Consider the following 20873-nt stretch of genomic DNA (forward strand, 5'->3'; position numbering starts at 1 on the left):
TTTTGAAAGACTCCAAGAAAGATATAGACAGCAACACACTCATCGTAGGAGACTTTAACACCCCATTGCCAACAATGGACAGATCTTCAAAGCAAAGAAACACCAAAGATATTGAGGCACTGAACAACACTTTAGATCAAATGGACTTAGTCGATATATATAGAAGTTTTCACCCCAAAGAAGCAAAATATACATATTTCTCAAGTGCACATGGAACATTTTCAAAGATAGACCACATGGTAGGACACAAAACAAGCCTCAATAAATTCAAGAAAATTGAAATTATATCAAGCATCTTCTCAGATCACAATGGCTTAAAATTGGAAATCAACCTCAAGGAAAAAACTCAGAAACATTCAAACTCATGGAGAATGAATAACATGCTATTAAATAATGAATGGGTTAACAATAACATCAAGGAAGAAATCAAAAAGTTCCTGGAAACCAATGATAATGAACACACAACAACCCAAAACCTATGGGATACAGCGAAAGCAGTCTTAAGAGGAAAGTTCATAGCAATACAAGCCTACCTAAAAAAGCTAGAAGAATCTCTAATAAAAAATTTAACCCTACAGCTACAAGAACTAGAGGAAGAACAACAAGCAAAACCCAGATCAAGTAGAAGGAAGGAAATCATCAAGATCAGAGCAGAATTAAATGACATAGAGTCTAAAGTAACAATTCAAAAGATCAACAGAAGTAGGAGCTGGTTCTTTGAAAAGATAAACAAAATTGACAAGCCTTTAGCCAGGCTCATCAAGAAAAAAAGAGAGAGGACCCAAATAAATAAAATCAGAAACGAAAGAGGAGAAATCACAACTGATACAACAGAAATACAAAGAATTATAAGAAATTATTACGAACAACTGTATGGCAAGAAATTTGACAACCTAGAGGAAATGGACAGATTCCTGGAAAACTATAGTCTTCCCAAACTGAATCAAGAAGAAGAAAGTCTGAATAGACCAATAACAGCTAGTGAAATTGAAGCAGTAATCAAAAAACTCCCAGCACACAAAAGCCCAGGACCGGATGGCTTCACAAGTGAATTCTACAAAACATTTAGGAAAGAACTAACTCCTATCCTCCTCAGACTATTCCAAAAGATACAAGAAGAGGGAAGACTCCCAAACTCGTTCTATGAAGCCAGTATAACCCTAATTCCAAAACCAGGTCAAGACACAACAAAGAAAGAAAACTACAGACCAATATCGCTGATGAACATAGATGCTAAAATCCTCAACAAAATATTGGCAAACCGGATCCAGCAACACATTAGAAAGATCATACAACACGATCAAGTAGGATTCATCCCAGGGATGCAAGGATGGTTTAATATTCGCAAATCAATAAACGTGATACACCATATAAACAAAATGAAAGACAAAAACCACATGATCATATCAATAGATGCGGAAAAAGCATTTGATAAAGTACAACACCCATTTATGATAAAAACTCTCAGCAAAATGGGAATAGAGGGAGCATACCTCAACATAATAAAGGCCATATATGAGAAACCTGAAGCCAACATCATACTCAATGGGCAAAAACTGAGAGCATTCCCCCTGATATCAGGAACAAGACAAGGATGTCCGCTCTCTCCACTCCTATTCAACATAGTCTTGGAAGTTCTAGCCACAGCAATCAGACAAGAAAGAGAAATAAAAGGCATCCAAATTGGAAAAGAGGAAGTAAAACTGTTATTATTTGCAGATGACATGATAGTGTACATAGAAAATCCTTTAGACTCCACAAAAAAACTACTCAACCTAATAAGTGAATTCGGCAAAATAGCAGGATACAAAGTCAATATTAAAAAATCAAAGGCATTTTTATACACCAACAATAAAAAGAGATAGAAACTGAAAGAAAAATCCCATTTACCATAGCAACAAGAAAAATAAAATACCTAGGAATAAACTTAACCAAAGAGGTAAAAGACCTGTACACAGAAAACTACATAACACTGAAGAAAGAAATTGAAGAAGATACAAATAAATGGAAGCATATACCATGCTCATGGATGGGAAGAATCAACATCATTAAAATGTCCATACTACCCAAAGCAATTTATAGATTCAATGCAATCCCTATTAAAATACCAGCAACATATTTCACAGACCTAGAACAAATACTTCAAAAATTTATATGGAACCAAAAAAGAGCCCGAATAGCCACAGCAATTTTGAGGAAGAACACAGTAGGAGGAATCACAATACCTGATATCAAACTATACTATAAGGCCATGGTAATCAAAACAGTCTGGTACTGGCATAAAAACAGACATATAGATCAATGGAACAGAATAGAGACCCCAGAAATAAACCCAGGTTCATATGGTCAACTAATATTTGACAAATGGGGAAAGAACATCAAATGGAGTGAAAAGAGCCTCTTCAACAAATGGTGTTGGGAGAACTGGACAGGGACATGCAAAAAAATGAAACTAGACCACCAGCTCACACCATACACCAGAATAAACTCAAAATGGATCAAAGATTTAAATGTAAGCCGTGATACCATAAAAGTCCTAGAGGAAAAAATAGGCAGGAAAATTTCAAATATCCCACGTAGCAACATTTTCACTGATATATCTCCTAAGGCAAGGGAAATAAAGGAAAGAATAAACAAATGGGACTACATCAAACTAAAAAGTTTCTGCTCAGCTAAAGAAAACATCAGCAAGATGAAAAGGAAACCAACCATATGGGAAAATATATTCGCCAATGACATCTCAGACAAGGGATTGATCTCCAAAATATATAAAAACTCATACGACTCAACACCAAGAAGACAGACAACCCAATTTAAAAATGGGCAAAGGACCTGAACAAACACTTCTCCAAAGAAGACATACAGAGAGCCCATAGACATATGAAAGTATGCGCAACATCACTAGCCATCAGAGAGATGCAAATAAAAACCACAATGAGATACCGCCTCACACCAGTCAGAATGACCATCATCAACAAATCAACAAACAACTTGTGCTGGAGAGGATGCGGAGAAACGAGAACCCTGGTGCATTGCTGGTGGGAATGCAGACTGGTGCAGCCACTGTGGAAAACAGTTTGGAATTTCCTTAAAAAACTAAAAATGGAACTGCCTTTTGAACCAGCAATTCCATTGCTAGGATTATATCCAAAAAATCCTGAAACACCAATTCAAAAGAACCTACGCACTCCAATGTTCATAGCAGCACTATTTACAATAGCCAAGTGCTGGAAACAACCTAAATGCCCATCTGTAGATGAGTGGATCAAAAAACTGGTACATTTACACAATGGAATTCTATGTAGCAGAAAGAAAGAAGGAACTTCTACCATTTGCAACAACATGGATGGAACTAGAGAAAATTATGCTTAGTAAAATAAGCCAGGCAACAAAAGAAAAATACCTTATGCTGTCACCTATTACAGGAAACTAATGAACAACACAAACAAAAGAGCAAAATTGAACCAGAGGTATGTAAACAAGAAGTAGACTAACAGTAACAAGGGGGGAGGGGGGGAGGAAGAGAAGGGTGTAAGAAGGGGAAGGGTCAAGTAAAAAAAAAAAAATATATATATATATATATATATATATATGAATGACCCACGGACATGGGCAACTGAGTGGAGACTAAATGTGGGGGAAGGGAGGGATAGGGTGCAGGGAAGCAAGAGGGGTAAAAAAGTGAGACTACTGTAATGGAAAAACAAACAAAATAATTTTTTTAGTGGGGGAAAAATGAAAATATGAAGAATGGAAATGCCAGTTCAGTGAATATTAGGATAAAGATTTTCCTTCACGTTGTATATTTTTCTCCCTATTTGATCCCTCCAGAGTTTGGCATTTTAAACAAGTAAGTAATGACATAAGTTTCTTGGCATAGAACTAATAAGACCAGTTGTTAATAGAGGTACCTTTTTTTTTTTTTTTTTTTGACCAAGTCTTTGACTGGAATGTCAAGCCTAAAGGAAACATACTTGGGCTCAGATTGTTACCAAAAAGCCCTGAGGAACTGGGAATGACTTTCAAAGGTAATAAAAGCCCACGAGATAAAAGGCCTTGTATCATGGTTGGTTGTGCGGTCCACAGCAATCTTTCCAGGGAAGGAACGAAGGTTGTTTTCCTGAAAGATGGCTAGAAGGGACCTTAAGGCACAATGAAAAACCTGTGTACAGGCAAGTATGAATGCCAGATATGTGGCTCAGCTTCTGTGCCCTGAAGAACAGACTGAGGGTCACCCCAAATATTCCTTGGGTAAGTTCCAGCAAAGCAGAACTAAAGATCATAAGTGATCATTTGCTGCTCTTGTTATGTTTATGCAAACGAACAGGATAAATTAAAAATGGACTTAATGTAATCCCTTTAAAAACAAGGAGGGCAACCTTAGGGAGAAAAATTATTATTCAAGGAAAATCACAATGATCAGTAGTAGACTATAAAATAGGGCAACTAACCGTCTTAAAAGTTTCTTCTCATTTAAAATATGGTTTCACTTGAAAATTAAACCATGTCTGTGATATTATCAAAGATATTCAAGTTGCAGGCAAATAGAATTTCAAGTGCCTTGCAACTGGATGTCTTCCCAATAAGACAGTCTTACAGATTTAGAGACTTGTTTGTGGGTTATGTTACATAAATTAACACGTGTTTTCTGTTTTCAAAGGGCATAAGCCTATGATCGCATTACCTGAGTGATTGTCTATATGCATAAGCCTCACTTAATCTTACCCTGGCTGGTTTGGCTCAGTGGATTGAGCGTCGGCCTGCGAGCTAAGTGTCGCTGGTTCGATCTTCCAGTCAGGGCACATCAGAGAAGGAAAACTCTGATTCCAAAAAACCTCCACTGCCTTGCGGCATACCTCTTCTGGGGAAAGGCTAAGGGAGTAAACCCCGACAGAAAATCCGGAGCCGGAGTCCCTAAGGCGGTTTGACGTTGTAGTCAACACCGGCAACTCCTGCGGCGCACCTGAAGCCAAGCTGTATTGACTCCGTCTTTCCCTTGGATCCTTCAGCTGCGAAGAGAGGGGGGGTCTGCTGCATGGGCAACAGCAGACCCTCCATATCACCCTGCCCAGGCTCTGTAGCTTCAGCTTCACTGGAGAGGACACTCCAGCGTCATCGCAAGATGTCAATTCAACACGGGAGGAGACAGATACCGTGTCACTCCCGAGTCGGACTGCACAACCATTCTCGGCGGTGCAGATAGACTCTTAAGAAGCTACACCATCGTCTCTCGAGACGGACGGCTGCCGACGACGACGAATCCTCTCTGCAGCACTGCCTCCTGAGACTCAACGGTTTGGCTGAACTAAATGGCTGGGTTGGTGAAGAATGGGGTGGTCTGTGGGCTTCACTTTAAAACTGGTTTCTCTTTTCTATCCTAATGGCTTGGACAGAAAAGGCCCAGAGGTCTGGGAGGGGGAAAACCTAAACTATTTACCTCAGCCCAAACTAAGTATAATGGGCAAAAGGGTTTTGGACAGGTGAGATGTGCCTAGCACACCTTCTTACAAAGAAGCCCCCCCTTTTTTTTTCCCCCTAATATGGAACATTGAAAAATTAATCCCTGCCTTTTTGTCATCTAGTAGTTATGGGTTGAATGATGTCTTTTAACCCTTTTCGCCAAATCTGTTGCCCCCAGAACACAACAAGCACACCAGCCTGTTAAACCAAGCACGCCGTTGACCGGAGACAGCCAACTGACCTGGAGTCTGCACGATCCTTCCCCATGTGGGAAGGCCACCCTCCCCTCCACACCCCCACTCTTATTAGGGTTTTCTGGACCCAAGGGTAGGTAGGACGACGACCATGTCCAGCTTGAAGCAGCTAGAGGAGCTTGAGACCTTTGCCCATTGTCCTTTACAAGATTACAAAGGGTCCTAATATTTGAGAGGGGGGGACAGTTAATTTTTACGAACCAGGGGTATGGACTTGGGGGGGATTGCTGGGGGAGGGGGGTGCTGGGTGGAGGGGAGCAAGGGGGAGAAAATTGGAACTGTTGTAACAATATAATCAATAAAAAACATTAAAAAAAAAACCACGATAAAAAAAAAGAGTTGATGTGATAGAGAAAAACAGGTTATTTTTGGATTCAGATGGCAAAATTTAGTCATAAACAAATGTTAGACCTAACTCACCAAAAATTGTATTCCCTGGTGAATTGTATAAATAAATATATACTCTTAAAAGTCAAAAAAAAAAAAGAATATTTTATCAGTATTAATCTTTTCTATTCATGAGCATGGTATATCCTTTCATTTAATTGCATCTTCAATTTCTTTCATCAATGTCTTATAGTTTTCAGAGTATAGGTCTTCTGTCTCTTTGCTTAAATTTATTCCTTGGTATTTTATTCTTTTTGATGCAATTGTAAATGGATTTGTATTCTTAATTTGGCTTTCTGATAGCTTATTAGTGCATATAAACACAATTGACTTCTGAATACTAATTTTATATCCTGCAACTTTACTGAATTTATTTGTTTCAACAGTTTTTGTTGGAATTTCTATGCTTCTCTCTCTATAGTATTAAGTCATCTGCAAATGACAACTTTACTTTTTCCTTTCCAATTTGGATGTTCTCTTTTTCTTTTTCTTGCCTAAATGCTGTGGCTAGAACTTCCAATACTATGTTGAATAAAAAGGGTGATAGCCCTGGTTAGTGTGGCTCTGGGAAAGGCAGGTGTTCGGGTCCAGGGCAGATGCGAGGAGGCGTGTCTTCACATACAAGCACGGTCTGTGGCATGCTGACCTCCTGCTGGGGAGTGTATGGCTGTCTTTCTGTGTGTAGGTGCTGGGTTTTAGGAAAGCTACACATGGTTCATTGCATGCTTGGCTGAATTTGTCATTTCCTTTGCTACAGCCCATCCACCTTCTCGCTTAGCAAGGTGAGCATGTCATGCCTTCTCTTTCCTCCCTGTCAGCTGAGGCCCATGTGTTGGTCATTGTCTTCCAGAGAAACAGAACCAGTGAGGGTTGTGTGTGTGTATGTGTGTTTGTGTAGAGGGGGTGAGAGAGAGAGAGAGAGAGAGAGAGAGAGAGAGAGAGAGAGAAAGAGAGAGAGAGAGAGGCATAAGGGATTGTCTCACCCAGAGAGGGGACTGGTAAGTCTGAAACCTGCAGGGTAGGCTAGCCAGTTGGAGACACTGGGAAGAGGTGCTGCTGCAGTCTTGAGTCTGAAGGCAGACTGCGCACACAATTCCTCTTTCCTGGGGACCTCCATCTTCATACTTAAGGACTTCCCCAGACTGGACAAGGCCAGCCCACATTACTCAGTCTACTAATTTAAATGTGAATCTCATTTTAAAAAACAGTGTTTGGTGTTGGCCTGCGAGCCAAGTGTCGCTGGTTCAATTCCCAGTCAGGGCACATGACTAGGTTGCATCTCAGGTCCCCAGTTGGGGATGCAAGTGAGAGGCAACCACACAGTGATGTTTCTCTCCCTCTCTTTCTCCTTTCCCCTCTCTCTACAAATAAATAAATAATTAACAAAAAAGAAAAGAAAAAAAAAATACAGTGTTTGACCAAATGCCTCGGCACTGTGGCCTGGGCAAGTAGACACATAACATGAATGGTCACACCTGCTTCTCACTCCCCTGGAGCATCTGAACACTCAGGGTCCACCCCATACTCATAACGCCCACTCATGCCCAGCCTTCTCTGCTCTCCTTAGACCCTCACCCAGACCCCTCCTGCCTGCTGGGGCTTGGTCTAATTTCTTCCATCTTTACTATGGGATGCAGGCCCCCTCAGCCACAGCCAGCCATCTGTACTCCATTATGCCCTTCTCCATGCTGCTCCAGCCCAGCAGTTTCAGCTCTTCCGCTCTGCCTACTGCCTCTATCAACTCCTGCCTTAGAGATCTCGGCCATGTTTTCTCCTCCTCTAACTGGATCTTAAGACAGCGCTCACCCTGACCAGCCCTCTTTCTTGAACCAGACTTGCCTGTCCACATACGGACACCATCTATGTTTCCCTGCACCTCAGGGTGGCTGCTCCTTGCCTCCCCCTCCTCGTTTTACCCCTCCCCCCACTGCCACCCTTCTCCCTGCCCACCTTACTCCTCCTCATCTCCCAGTCTCCAAACCTCGTCATTCTGAGGCTGCGTCCCCATTGCCCACCCCAGGGTCTCAGCTACTGTGATTCCAGATTTGTACCCCAGCTTCACCCTTCTCCCAGATATCTGCTTCCACGTCTGGACCCAATTGACCACTTGTCTTTGGAATATCTCAGACGCAGCAAGACAAAAACCCTCTCCTGCCCCCTCCCAGACTCCTGCTTCCAAATCTGGACCCAATTCAGGCCCAAGCCACAGCTGTTCCTCATTCTACAACCATATAGCACAGGGAGGGAAAATCCGTCAGCTGACTGCAGGATCACCATTGCCCACCCGAATTTCTGCTGCCCCTCATAACGCAGAAGCTGCTGCTTCTGCTCCACCTGTTCTGAGTATTGATCTGGTAAAATGGTGGTCCCATCAGGCCACGCCCTACTGGAACCCCACCTCTCTCTCCAGCCTTGGCATTCTCCCACTTTTCTTGCCCCAAGGGGACCAAGCTCCTGCTTCATGGCCTTCACATGCACTGTTCCCTCTGCTGTGCTCCCAAGCCACCTGTGCCCTCAAATGCCGCCTCCTCATGGAGCTGCCACCTGGTCGCTGTGGCAGGCTCCTCCTGACGTTCTGTCACCATGGTATTATAATAAAAAGTCATTGTTTCCAGATTCCCCTTCTATCTCTCAGAAGCCAGCATCTTCTGTCCACCATGGTCTCTCCATGGTTGGAACAATCAGTGATACACAGAAAGCATTTTATAAAAACATACAAAACCAGCAGCAGTAACATAAACCAAAGACCCACACAGGTGGCTGGTGGGCCTTCAGCAGAGTCAGGGCATGGCTCGCTTGCTGGTGCTTCACTGGGGACATCAAACAGAGCCCCACTTGTCACCGAGGAAAGCACCTTCCAATGGCTCCCAGTGCCCCCCACCATTGTGGACACCTCACCTCACTCCCTTGTTCCCTGGTCACCACCTTGTCCTTGCTCTCCTCTACTTATGGACCCTGCTCTTATCCAGGCTCCAGCTTAATCAGCTCCCTCATTTCAGATGCCCCCGTGGCAATGGAGCCTGCCCTGACTTCTTTAATACTGTTCCCCAATGCTTCTCCACTTTCCTTCTTCTCTGCCCCATGGTATTGATTTTTAAAAACTTTTCAGTTACAGCCTTAATTGCTTATAAGGCTAAACTTTTTAGTTACAGCTTTAATCACTTAAACCTACCAATTAAGACCAAACTCTTTAACACCTGAGCTCTCCTATCATTTCCCCCTGTTAGTTTTTAATTATCTTATTTTTATAGGGTTAGTTTACAAACTAAAACAACATAAGATAAAAAAGGTACACAATATTGGAAGAATGGCAGGCTTCTGCCTCAGAGCTCTTCCCCTCTAGAACACCCCCTAAGTACCCCTGCCACCCTCTGCCAGGCCAGCCCAGACTTCCTTCCCATCCAAAATACCATCCTTTGGGAAACTCAGGCAGCTGCAGCATGATCATCCAAACATCCTTGAGGAAGAGAGCCAGAGAGTCCCCATGATACTGATTTTGCTAACTGCTTGCTCCCCTCCACCCCCATTAGCTAGTTGTGTTGACAGGTGTACTCTGAGCACTTAGAAGGCACCAGGCACTAAGAGAGCCTTGTAGGTGCTCGGTATGTTTGTTGAACGATGAATGACTCTATACCCACCCAATGCGGGAACAGTATCACCTCTGTTTGCTGGATGAGGGAACTGAGGCGCAGAAAGGTTGAGAAGGCCTGAGATCACCTGGTGAGGAGTCGAGGAGGCAGGCTTTATTTAATCCAGGTGCTTAGCAAAATACAGGACAAATGCAGAGTAAGGGCAAGTTCTGAACTGAGATGGATCAACAGATTGCAAGGAGGTGTCAGTTCAGGGGAAGGAGCTGGGCCCCTGGGCAGTGGGGGACTGACCTGAGGTAGCCGGCTTGTGATCGCTGGGTTCTGCATTTAACTACTTTAGGGCTGCAGCGGGGCAGAGGTAGGAGCACAGGTTCCCAACACTCAACTGCCGGTTCCCCAGCCAGTCTCAGCGCTGGTGGTTCCAGCTCAGGGTCTGGACCCTCACAGTAGTGAGGGCCACGGGCTGCGATTTTGCTCAAGCACCTTAGTCCAGCTTACCTCACCGGCCCCAGGCTACTCCCACGGAGAACCTCTCCTCCTCTCCCCTGGCTGCAAGGCCTCCTCCACGGTGCTGGCCGGTGTTCCTGAGAGGGGCCTTAACACTGAGTTCAGTGGAGTCAGATGCGGGTGGCTCCCCTTAGTACCCGCGGGCTCCAGGTGGGATGCCTGGTTGACCCTACCAGCAGCTGGCATTTGGACGAACAATCACTGTTCACTGAAAAGAGCTTCGCTCCTTTGCCTTCCTCTATCCCCTGCTGAAGTCGGAGTCCAGACCTTTGACAGATGCGGCTCCCAATAACTCCCACTAGCTAGGAGTGATAATTTGTAACTTAAAGGAAGAAACAGGAGGCACCAGACCATGGAATGAAAAGACACACAGTGAGTGCAAGGGTCTCGTGTCCAGACCCACCCACCTCGTCTCCGGACCCACGCAGCCAGGCCATTTTCTTTGGCAGAACTGGTTTGCTCTGCTTGCCATTGAATCAGCATCTGTCTGAAAGCAGAGGTGTCTGCGGTTGTGTGACCCTCTGGCACTTGGAGACTTTTCTCTGCCTTCTGTTCTTGGGAAGAGTTAACTTCAGGGTGGGATGGATGGAGCAGAGGGTAGGAGGGAATCAGACCTGCTCAGGGCACCGAGGCGCTCTGTCTCCCAAGCTCCAGAATCTGGAACATTAAGGATGACCCAGGAATATCCCTCCAGACTCAGGGGCTATACCCAGCACTAGGGTAGTGTTGAGGGGATCTGGAAGCCTAATTCCTGGTTGCCTCTCACTACCACTTCCAAAGGCCTCCAGCCTCTCCCTGCGCCTCGGCTCAGTGCGAACTGAGAGTCCCGAGCTCTGCGACAGCCGTTGGCAGTGAGATTAACCGAGGCTCTCCGCGCGCTCTCCAGCCTTGTCCTGATGATCAGAAGGGCCATACATCGGGCAACCTCCCTTAAACTGAAACTCCGCAAATCTGTTTAAGCCCAAGAAAATGCAAACTGACACTCGGACGTCCCAAGGCAAAGGAGGCAGAGAGAGGGTGTCTGCGTCTCTGTCGCCCTTGTCTTTTCGTCTTTTCAGCAGCAGCAGCTGGCTCCCAGAACGGATTTTGGCAATCAGGGGGTGGCGCCTGCCGGGGGCGGTCACAAGGGATTCCTAAAAGGAACAGGTCCCTTTCCCCATTCCATTCTTCAGCCCCAGGTCGGGATCGGCCCTTCCGGGCATCCACAAGCTCCGGGGCGCGGGAGCGGGGAAAACACCAGAAACGATCGCCCTTACACCTCTCTGCACCGTGCGTCATCTGTGCATCCTCGTGCTGTGTCCTCTGCCACCGCCTGCGGGCGCCGTCCCCGCAGCGCCCCTAACGCCCCTGTCCTCAGCCCACCCCCCGCACGCCAGGCCTCAGGGAGGCCGGGCCTGGCAGCTAGGGGCCCACTCCCTGGCCGTCACGAGGCCCAGACTGGCGAAGAGGGGCGGGGCAGCGCTCGAGCAGGGCTGGGGGTGTCGGATGTCACCCCTGCGCACACCTCGGCTGGGGGGCGGGGAGGGAACCACTGAGACTCCGAGACCTCCGCGGTCCTAGAGCGGAGCAGGAAGTGTCCCAGGGGAAGGAGCCGGAGGGTCCGGCCTGTTCTTTCCTCCGCGTCCCTCAGGCTCTGGGGGCGGCCAAGCCTGCGCGGCCCGCCAACTGGGACGCGCTGTGGCGGTGAGTTCGACCAGGCTCCCGCGGCCTGCGCGGAGCCTTCCCACCCTGTCCTCTGGCCGCAGGCACCCCGGCCTCCCAGCCCCGCGCCCCCTGATCCCGTGCACCCCTCGGCCCCGCGCGTCCCCCCTCCTGGAGCCGATCGTTGGTGGATCTGTGGGCTGGAGGATAAAGCAACACCAATATTGTTTTTTTTTTCAGGCGCCTGCATTTGTTCCTACTCTTCCCTCCCAAGTGGAGCCGTGGTTTTCTGGATGAGCAGGAGACGGGGCTTGGCTGGCCAGGGACGGAGTCGGGCCCTGCAGAGAGGCCGCCTTGGGAAGGACATCGGGAGGCCGGCCGGGAAGGATGAGGAACGGCTGCAATGACTAACGTCGCAGCAGGAGCGGTTTGAGTTAGACGCAGGGAAGGAGTTTCCAGCTGCGAGGTGAGAAGCCCGGAGCTGGCCACAGTGGAGCCGCGCGCGCGCACGCGCGCGCGCAAGTGTGAATGTGATGCGCGCGCGCGCGCTCGGGAGTGCGCTGGGAGGGAAGCGGGATCCCGGAGCGAGGGAAAGCTCGGCCTTTCCCAGGCCCAAAATGCCCTCCCCTTTCCTTTCTGCTGATCCGGCTCAGTGACCCTTCTCTTGGTAGCCCGCCCCGCCCCGCCCGGCTGGAATCCTCTGGGACCTACCTTCGCTCATTAATCAGGCTTCACTCCTGAGCCACCTACCGCCAGGTGCCCGGGTGACAAAGGGGAATGCCGCTGTCTGGTTAGGGCTGGTACTCAGCGGACACCGGACACCGAGTGCTGAGGGTGGGGCCTGGATCCCCTAGTTTGGGGCAGACCCAAGCACCCAGGATTTCTGCAAGTGTGTGAGGCTGAGTTTAGGGACTTGGGGGTGGTGGGGCCGGCAGAGACTGGGTTCCTGTTGCAGACGTGGGGCAAAATGTAAGGTGCCCAGCCAGACTCTTTCGGTCCTTTTGGGCTAGACTGTTTTCCCTTGGAAAGCGAAGCACCCCTGGCACTTGGGTTTTCTGACTGCCATACCGTGGCTTTGTGGCTCTTCTGTGAACAGGAGGGAGGCCTGCGTGCCACATGGGACCCTTGGGGCCGCACAGCAGTTGAAGGTTAAGTTTAAGCTGGGGCGCCTCATACAGTCTGGGTGTGGAGGTCCAATGGCTGTGCCCCCTGGTCTCAGAGGCCTGAGGGAGGGGGAAGGGCTTTCTCTGGGTCCCATAGTCTGAGTAGTGGCTGTTACTCTCTGATGTCGCCGCGTGTGTGTGTGTGTGTGTGTGTGTGTGTGTGTTTTCACGGGGGAGGTGGAGGGGTCCTGAACCCCACTGTGTTCATATGCCCCCCCACCCCCGTCCTGCCTGGGGAGGGCTCTTTGGTGTGTGCAGGTGCCTTCATTATGGCTTCAAGATGCCCAGGCTGGTTTGGTTCAGGGGTTGGAGCACCAGCCTATGAACCAAAGGGTCCCAGTTCAGTTCCTGGTCAAGGCATGTGCCTGGGTTGCAGGGTTGGTCGCCGGTTGGGCCCATGAGAGAGGCAACCCATCAATGTTTCTCTCACGCATTGATATTTCCCTCTTTCTTCCTCTCTGAAAAATAAATCTTGGAAAAAAAAAAAAGAAAGCTGACAACCATAGAGAAGGTGGTGGAAGCAAGGTCAAGGCATCTTTAAATATATGCTTAAAGTTAGCGATTTAGACTTAGCAAGCTGGGGAAGGCTGATCTGCAAGTGCTGGTGTGTTTAAATCACAACGTTACTTTTTCTCCAGGAATCTCAGGGTGTGGCTGTCACTTTTGAGTGTCCCATTTCCTGTGTGGGTGTCTTCTCAGCCATGTGCTTCATTGCCATCTCCCAGTGCAGACTCCACAGGCAGGGCGTGCTCTGGCGGTCCATCCAGCAGATATGGCACCAGAGGCAGCCCTGGCCACTGGCAGGGTGGGTCCCCCTTCTGGATGTGCCCTCAGGCTCTTCCCTGGATACTCTTTGTCTTTCCAGTTCATGCTGTAAAGGTCTCCAGGGCAAGGACGGTGACTTTGGCTCAGAAGCCCCAAGATAGCAGCCTGCTTGGCGCGGCCCTCCTGGGGCCTCTGCAGGAGGATCTGGCCACCAAAGGTACCACTGAGTCTGAATTCCTTCTCTCCCACATGTAGCCCCACAGTGTCCTGGGATGCTCAGAATGCCATTGTCACATTAAAGGCCACTGCTTTTCTTCTAGACTCCCTGCCCTGTTTGTCTGGTTAACCAGTTAGGGGACCCTGTAATGATGCTGTTGGGGGGTGGTAGTGCCCTCCCTCCCTTTGTGTAAGGATCAGCCACACCGACACTTCACACATGTCCCAGAGCTTCTCCCAAGGGTGGGCTCTGTGCCTTGTCGCTTTCCCCATCACCACCCCCAAAACCTACTGCAGGAGACCAGAGCATTGAAGCCAGCAATTTCTGTTTGGAAATAGGGTCGTCTTCTGCTGCTGACCCCCATCAAATCCCATCATGCCCACAGCCCTGTGCCCCCGAGTGTTGGCTCCAAAGGAAAGTGAGGAGCCCAGGAAAATGAGGAGCCCGCCGGGAGAGAGCCCTGGCCCCCAGGGTGAGCTTCCCAGCCCCGAGTCCTCCCGACGCCTCTTCCGCCGGTTCCGCTACCAGGAGGCAGCGGGCCCCCGTGAGGCTCTGCAGCGCCTCTGGGACCTGTGCCGGGGCTGGCTGCGTCCCGAGCGACATAGCAAGGAGCAGATCCTGGAGCTGCTGGTGCTAGAGCAGTTTCTGGCCATCCTGCCCCGTGAGATCCAGGGCTGGGTGCGTGCCCAGGAGCCCGAAAGTGGCGAGCAGGCTGTGGCTGCCGTGGAGGCGCTGGAGCGGGAGCCAGGCAGACCCTGGCAGTGGGTGAGTGGATCGGCTGCTTGGGGCTTGCTGGAGGCCAGAAGGAGCGAGGGTGAGAGCAGCTGGGTAGCAGTGTGGAGACAGGGCCATGCGCCCCCTGGCAGGGATGAGGAATTTTGTCTAGAACTCCGGACTTTGGCTAGGTCCACACAAGTGTTGGTTTCTCAGTGAAGCAGGTTATATTCTTTAAAGGCTCTAATTAGGGGGAGGATAAGCCATCCCCCTTACAGCCCTGTCCAAGGTCTAGGCAGAGCCTACAGTGTTCAGCTGTGCAGCAGGTGACGGTCAATAGGCCCAGCTGCTGGCCCTAGCTGGCCAGGCCCGCCGCAACAGTCCTGAGACATCCTCTCTGGGATTGCAGCTCAAGCACTGTGAGGACCCAGTGGTGATCGACGATGGGGATGGTTCTCGGGACCAGGAGCCGGAGCCGCTGCCAGAAGAGCCGCAGAGCCACCTTGCAAAGAGCCAGGAAGCCCAGCCAGTGACCCTGCCCCAGGGCCCAGGGCTCCTGAGCAGACTGCCAGGCCAGCTCAGCGAGGACCCAGGTAGGGAGCCTGGGGATGTGGGGAGGAGCCTGCACACCCCACCTGTGCTTTGGTGGTGGCTCTTGACCTTAGTAGTTGTCTCTTGACCCCTGAGGAGCCATAAACCACTTTCAAGGTCTGGATTCCTCCCTAGAGTGATTGAATCAGAATCTCTTGAGAGTGTCTGTTCTTTTCATGGTGCCCATTCCACCTAGAGGAACCTCTGCTTTAGAGGGGTGTCTTTGAGGCTGCACCATCTTCTCCCTGTGAGGGCACATCTCTGAACTTTGTCATTCTGGGGACAGTTGGGCACTGTTGCTGTCTCAGTGAGGCCTGCGTCAGGAGCCAAGTGTGGCCATGTCCACCTGTCTCCCTGAACCTGTCTTTACTGGCTGAACTGTTCCTGATGTTGGGCTTGTTATGATGCTGTAGGAAATCCAGAAATACCTTCAGAGGGAGCAGGTAGGTGTCTCAGGGTTTGGGGCTTGAGTGTCACCTAGACATTTCTGAATATCTGTATAGAAGACACTGGTGGCTGCAGGCAGGTAGCTTGGCTACCAGTTACACTTGACTTTGAATCCTGGCTAAAACTTGGGGCATGCTTCTAGACTCTGCAAGCCTCAGTGTCCTGGTCCATCCAAAGGAGGCATTTGTTGCCCGTATTGGGCTTCTTGAGGATTAAAGGACTATACGCATAAAATGCTGAGCAGGGGCCTGAGCCAGTCAGGGCTCTTGAGTTGACATCATCCTTAGGAAAGCCGTGCTGCCCAGGGTTAAGGGACCTGTATGGTGTGAGGGTTACTTTGAGCAGGCTTTCCACATTGTATTGGGTTGGCCAAAAAGTCCATATGTTTTTTTCCATAAAATAAAACACATTTTTCATTTTCACCAATAACTTTACTGATATGGGTATTATGAATATGTTGGCTGTGTCCCATATGGTATAGCGATTGTTTGCAAATTGTCTCCATTTGATTGCCATCAACTTCAACTGGTCTACGTGACTGGAGCATCATCCAGCAAGAAATCTCCAGCACAAAACTTTGCAAACCACTTTTGATACATCCAGTCAGTCACAGCGCCTTCTCTGTACACCGCAGAGGTTTTTATTGTGTTTCAATTATGTTCTTACCTTTCTTGAAATAATTGAGCATAATATGCCGAAAATGTTGCATATTTTCTTCCATCTTCAGTATTAAAATGGCTGCACAAAAATTCACTGATTTTGTTAAGTTTTTTTTTTAAATGCACACTGATATGACAGCTGTCACTATATAATCTAACACAGTTGTTTTGAATGAAGTTAAGACAAGTAAGTGCCACTAGAACTATCTTACAGAAAAAAACAAACAAGCTCTTTGGCCAACCCAAATCTATAGATAACATGCAAAGTTGAGGGGTGGCCAGGAGAGTATTCTTGTGATTCACAGCAGTTGTCCTTAGCATTTTAATAAGTATTGCAATATTTTTAAAAAATGTTACATTTCTTTGTGGGTGAAACTAGATAGACTTCTGCTTAAATCAAACTCTTTAGCCCCTTCCTTCTTAAAGTCTAGATAGTTGTGTTAGTTTTCTAAGAATGTCCAAAGTTCCACAGGTGGGGTGGCTCAAGCACCAGGCATTTATTTTTTCCAGCTGTGGAGGTTGGGAGTCCAAGCTCCAGGTGCCAGCAGGCCTGGTTCCTTGGAGACCTCTCTCCTTGACATGTGGATAGCCATCATCTCCATGTGTCCTCATGGTTGTCCATCTGCGCGTGTCTGAATCTCTTATAAGGACACCGGTCAAATCGGGTTAGGGTCTGTCCTAAAGAAGCTCTCTGAAAACCCCCATCTCCAAGTAGCGATATTCTGAGGTCCTGGGACTTGGGACTTCAGCCTATGAATTTGGTGGGGACACAGTTTAGCCTGTAACAGCATAAAGGAAGGACTGTCAGCCAAAATAAACCCTGTACATGCAGGCAGTCTGGCTGTGCAGGTTGTGGGGGCAAGAATGTCCCCAGGAGGGGCTCCCAACCTAAGCTGGTGCTTCTTGGGGAATTTCAGAGACAAGCCAGTTAGCACCATGGACGGCCAGCTGAGCAGCTCAGCTCTGTTTTCCCTGAGCACTAACAAAGGGACAGAACAGACCTGGTGAGTTAGTGACCAGGAAGGCCTTAAACACTGAAGAATGAGCCTCCAGTAAAAGCCATGTAGTCCCAATCTCTTTCCTTTTTCTTTTTTTTAAGATTTTTGAAATTTTCAGAGAGTAGGGAAGGGAGGGAGAAAGAGGGAGAGAAACACCGATGTGTGAGAGAAACATCGACTGGTTTCTTCTTGCATGTGCCCAACTGGGGACTTGGCTCGCAACCCAGGCCTGTGTCCTGACTGGGAATCAAACTAGCAAATGTTTGGTTCGCAGGCTGCACTCAGTCCACTGAACCGCACCAGCCAGGGCCATGTAGTTCCAATCTTGAAAATCTTCCTAAAAAGCTAAATCTTGTTCAGAGGCTGAAAGCTTTCCAGTGATTTGCAGAAGTGTCCGTGGACTCATGTCCCTCGGAGACGTGGGCGGGGCTGTTGCCACCCCCAGAAGGCAGCCAGGGATGAGGGCAGAATGAAATCACCCCTCGTTTCCACCCCCACCCAACCTGAGCCTCCCCTTCCTGGCAGCCCCCCAGTGTCACTGCCTGCTGAGCTGTCCCTTATTCTAAATAGCGACACCTGCCCCTGTTTCATCCTGGGTCTGAAAGGTGAGGGCACTGGCTTGTGTGTTAACTTTGACATGTCATGTGGGGTTAGCCTGCAGGAGACCAGGAGACAATAGTGCAGCTTCCTGAGTCCTCAGGTGCAAGCAGAGCCTTTGAAACAGCTTCTTTTTACCTTCCTGCACCCTGGGCCAGGCATGTGTCCTCCTCTTACAGAAGCCTGAGCAGGGTGCTGTTGCCAATTGGGAGAGAATCCCTGCTGGAATAGTGCCCCCACCGAGGCCCCAGGGCCAGCCGGGTGAGGTGCCCCAGGGCTACACTCGGCACCTTCTAGTGATAGTGGAAAGGGCACTGCACACGAGCTTGTCCCGGGACATCCAAGGTCACACAGCCTCTTCTGGAGTTGGCAGTTTATAAGGTACACATGTATGCATTTATCTGACCCTGGAGCCCCATGGTAATCTGTGTTGCTGGAAGCTCTTACTGGTACCTTGACTCAGAGCTCTACCTTTATTTTTTCCTGACTTCGGATCATGAAGTTGAGGTTTCTGCACCTGTGTGAAGTTGCGTGGTGACTTGGTGGTGGGGCCAACTGGAGCCCAGGCATTCCCTGTTCAGGTCCCCATTGTTGTGTCTGAAAGTAAAGAAACAAATCTCATCGTTTGCCCAAAGCTTTTTATGTGCATTATCTTGTAACCCTCCCTTTGCAGGTGCGAAAAGAGGCCCAGGATTATGAGATAATCTTTTCCCATCTCTTTCAGTTCCACAAGATACGCCCCTCCTCCAGGACTCCAGTTCCAGGGACGTGCAGCAAGTGACTGCCCTCCAGCTGCCCCTGGTGAGTGACCTGTAGAAGCCGTTGCCTCTGTCACCTGCAGGGGGATCCTGGGCGGCTTCTGTCTGCCACACAGGCTATTCAGTCCCAGCCTAGAAAAACAGAGGATGGCCCTGAGTTTATGTGACTCCATCCGTCTCCCTGCCCCAGAGTCCAGGCTGCCCGGGGCTCGTCACCTTCAGCAGCCTGCAGATGGTGGTGGACACAGACACCTGGGGTCCTCATATGTCTGCCTCTTGGTGTCTGCTCCAGTGAAAAAGGGCAGGGAAAGCATTTCTTTGGTACCATCACACAGCCGTGCAGAGGGGTGTTGGGAATTTCCATGGAAGACTTCCTGTCTCAGGGGTCCTTCCCAGGTGGGAGCTAGTCTTGGGCTGGCAGGTGTCCTCCTCACTCACCCCTTTCCATCTCAGTTCCTTCTGGGGCCATGGTTTCTGACCACACCCCCTTCATTTTTCTCCCAAACACTTTCCGCCGGCTGCCATGAAACATAGTCATTACAAGAATGTAGGTGCCGTGCAGGCATGGATGGCCCTTGTTGCTGCTGGTTTTCGGCAGGTGGAAGACTGAAGGACAGCAGGCACAGTTTATTGTCTGCACCGAGCACTTAGTAGGACTTGAAACTTGGGAGGGATTGCCTCTGGGTGAGAAGGAATTAGCCAGCACATGGGGTGGGTGTCCACGCCCTGGGAGCTGAACCCGTGAGCAGAGCCTCTGTCCCAGCATTTGTTCTGCACTGCTTGAGCTGATGAGTCAAACTACCCAAAGGAGGCAGAACTATTCTTATTAAAAACTGACACCTTTGACCAGTACAACTCTCAGGGATGCTATGAATTTAGTACCTATTGAGCTTTGGTCTTCACCTTTGGATTCCTCCTGGGCCCTATAGATTCCACAGTGTGCAGAAGAGGCAGATTTGGATAAGTTAGTGCTGTTCATCCTTCATTGAAGAGTGTTTCTGCCCATTGCACTAAGAATGACCATCCCAAAGGTCTCACTGTTTAGAGTCTTTTTAATTTTTACTTTTAGTTTTAAAATATATATAACAAAACTTACAGTCCTAGCCATTTTTAATGACAGTAGTGCTTTCTTTTTAAGATTTTATTTATTTATTTTTAGAGAGAGGGTAAGGGAGGGAGAAAGAACGGGAACAAATGTGTGGTTGCCTCTCATACACCCCCAGCTGGGGACCTGACCCACAACACAGGCACGTGCCCTGACTGGGAATTGAACCAGTGACCCTTTGGTTTGCAGACCAGTCCACTGAGCCACACCAGCCAAGGCTATAGTAGTGTTTTTAAGTGCTCAGTGATCTTAAGTATATTCCCACTGTTGTGCAACCAACCTCCAGAATTTTTTCATTTTTCCAAGCTGGAACTCCTCAGCCACTCAGTGACCTTTTCCCATACCCCCAACACCTCTGGCCCTGGCACCTGCTAACCCCTCACTCTGAAGAGCGCACCTGAGTGGAATCACACAGCATCTGTCCTTTTGTGTCTGGCTGGGTTCTCTCAGTGTAATGTCCTCAAGGTTCATCCATGGTGTAGCACGTGTCGGAATTTCCTTTCTTGTTAAGGCTGAGTGATGTTCTGTGGTGTGCCTATAGCCACTGTGCTTTTCTTCATTCTTTGATAGACATTTGGGTGGCTTTCACCTCTGGCTACTGTGAATAATGCCACTATGAACATGGGTGCGTGTCAAATTCTACTTACTTACGTATTTACTTGGTAATTGCCAATTCACTTGCAGTTGTACAAAATAAACAGAACCCTTGTACGCTTTACACTGAATGGTAAGGTCTTGTAGAAATATAGTCCAGTGTCACAGCCAGCACGCTGACATTAATGCACAGGCTACAGATCGTTTGCTTTTGGAAGGATCTTTCCTGTTGCCTTTTACAACCACAGCCACTGCTCTCACCATACCCCCTCGTTTGTCACCGCACCCCCTCGTTTGTCTTGGATAACCACTGATGTGTTCTCCATCCGATAGTGTTGTTTCAAGTACATTAAATAGGTGGGGGATAGACTTTTTAATCAGCATAATTCTCTGGGTGCTTAGATCACTGTTCTGCATGTGTCAGTA

General features: G+C 48.5%; 1 protein-coding gene across 2 annotated transcripts in view; it reads left to right on the forward strand.

The window, feature by feature from the left end:
• The first annotated feature begins 11738 nt into the window (after nucleotides 1-11738).
• The window catches only part of ZNF496 (zinc finger protein 496), a 33694-nt gene continuing 24559 nt past the window's right edge, over nucleotides 11739-20873 (forward strand). Inside the window, exons 1-6 of one of the 2 annotated variants that reach the window (XM_090290351.1) lie at nucleotides 11739-11881; nucleotides 12080-12305; nucleotides 13868-13984; nucleotides 14323-14749; nucleotides 15108-15291; nucleotides 18715-18791. In XM_090290351.1, the coding sequence (XP_090146477.1) occupies nucleotides 14360-14749; nucleotides 15108-15291; nucleotides 18715-18791 (651 nt within the window). In that variant the 5' untranslated portion in view covers nucleotides 11739-11881; nucleotides 12080-12305; nucleotides 13868-13984; nucleotides 14323-14359. The remainder of the gene's footprint in view (nucleotides 11882-12079; nucleotides 12306-13867; nucleotides 13985-14322; nucleotides 14750-15107; nucleotides 15292-18714; nucleotides 18792-20873) is intronic. The other variant, XM_090290352.1, reaches the window with a different exon arrangement.

This window comes from Furipterus horrens, unplaced genomic scaffold (assembly GCF_987537825.1).
Source record: "Furipterus horrens unplaced genomic scaffold, mFurHor1.1.pri manual_scaffold_10, whole genome shotgun sequence".
Classification (NCBI taxonomy): Eukaryota; Metazoa; Chordata; class Mammalia; order Chiroptera; family Furipteridae; genus Furipterus; species Furipterus horrens.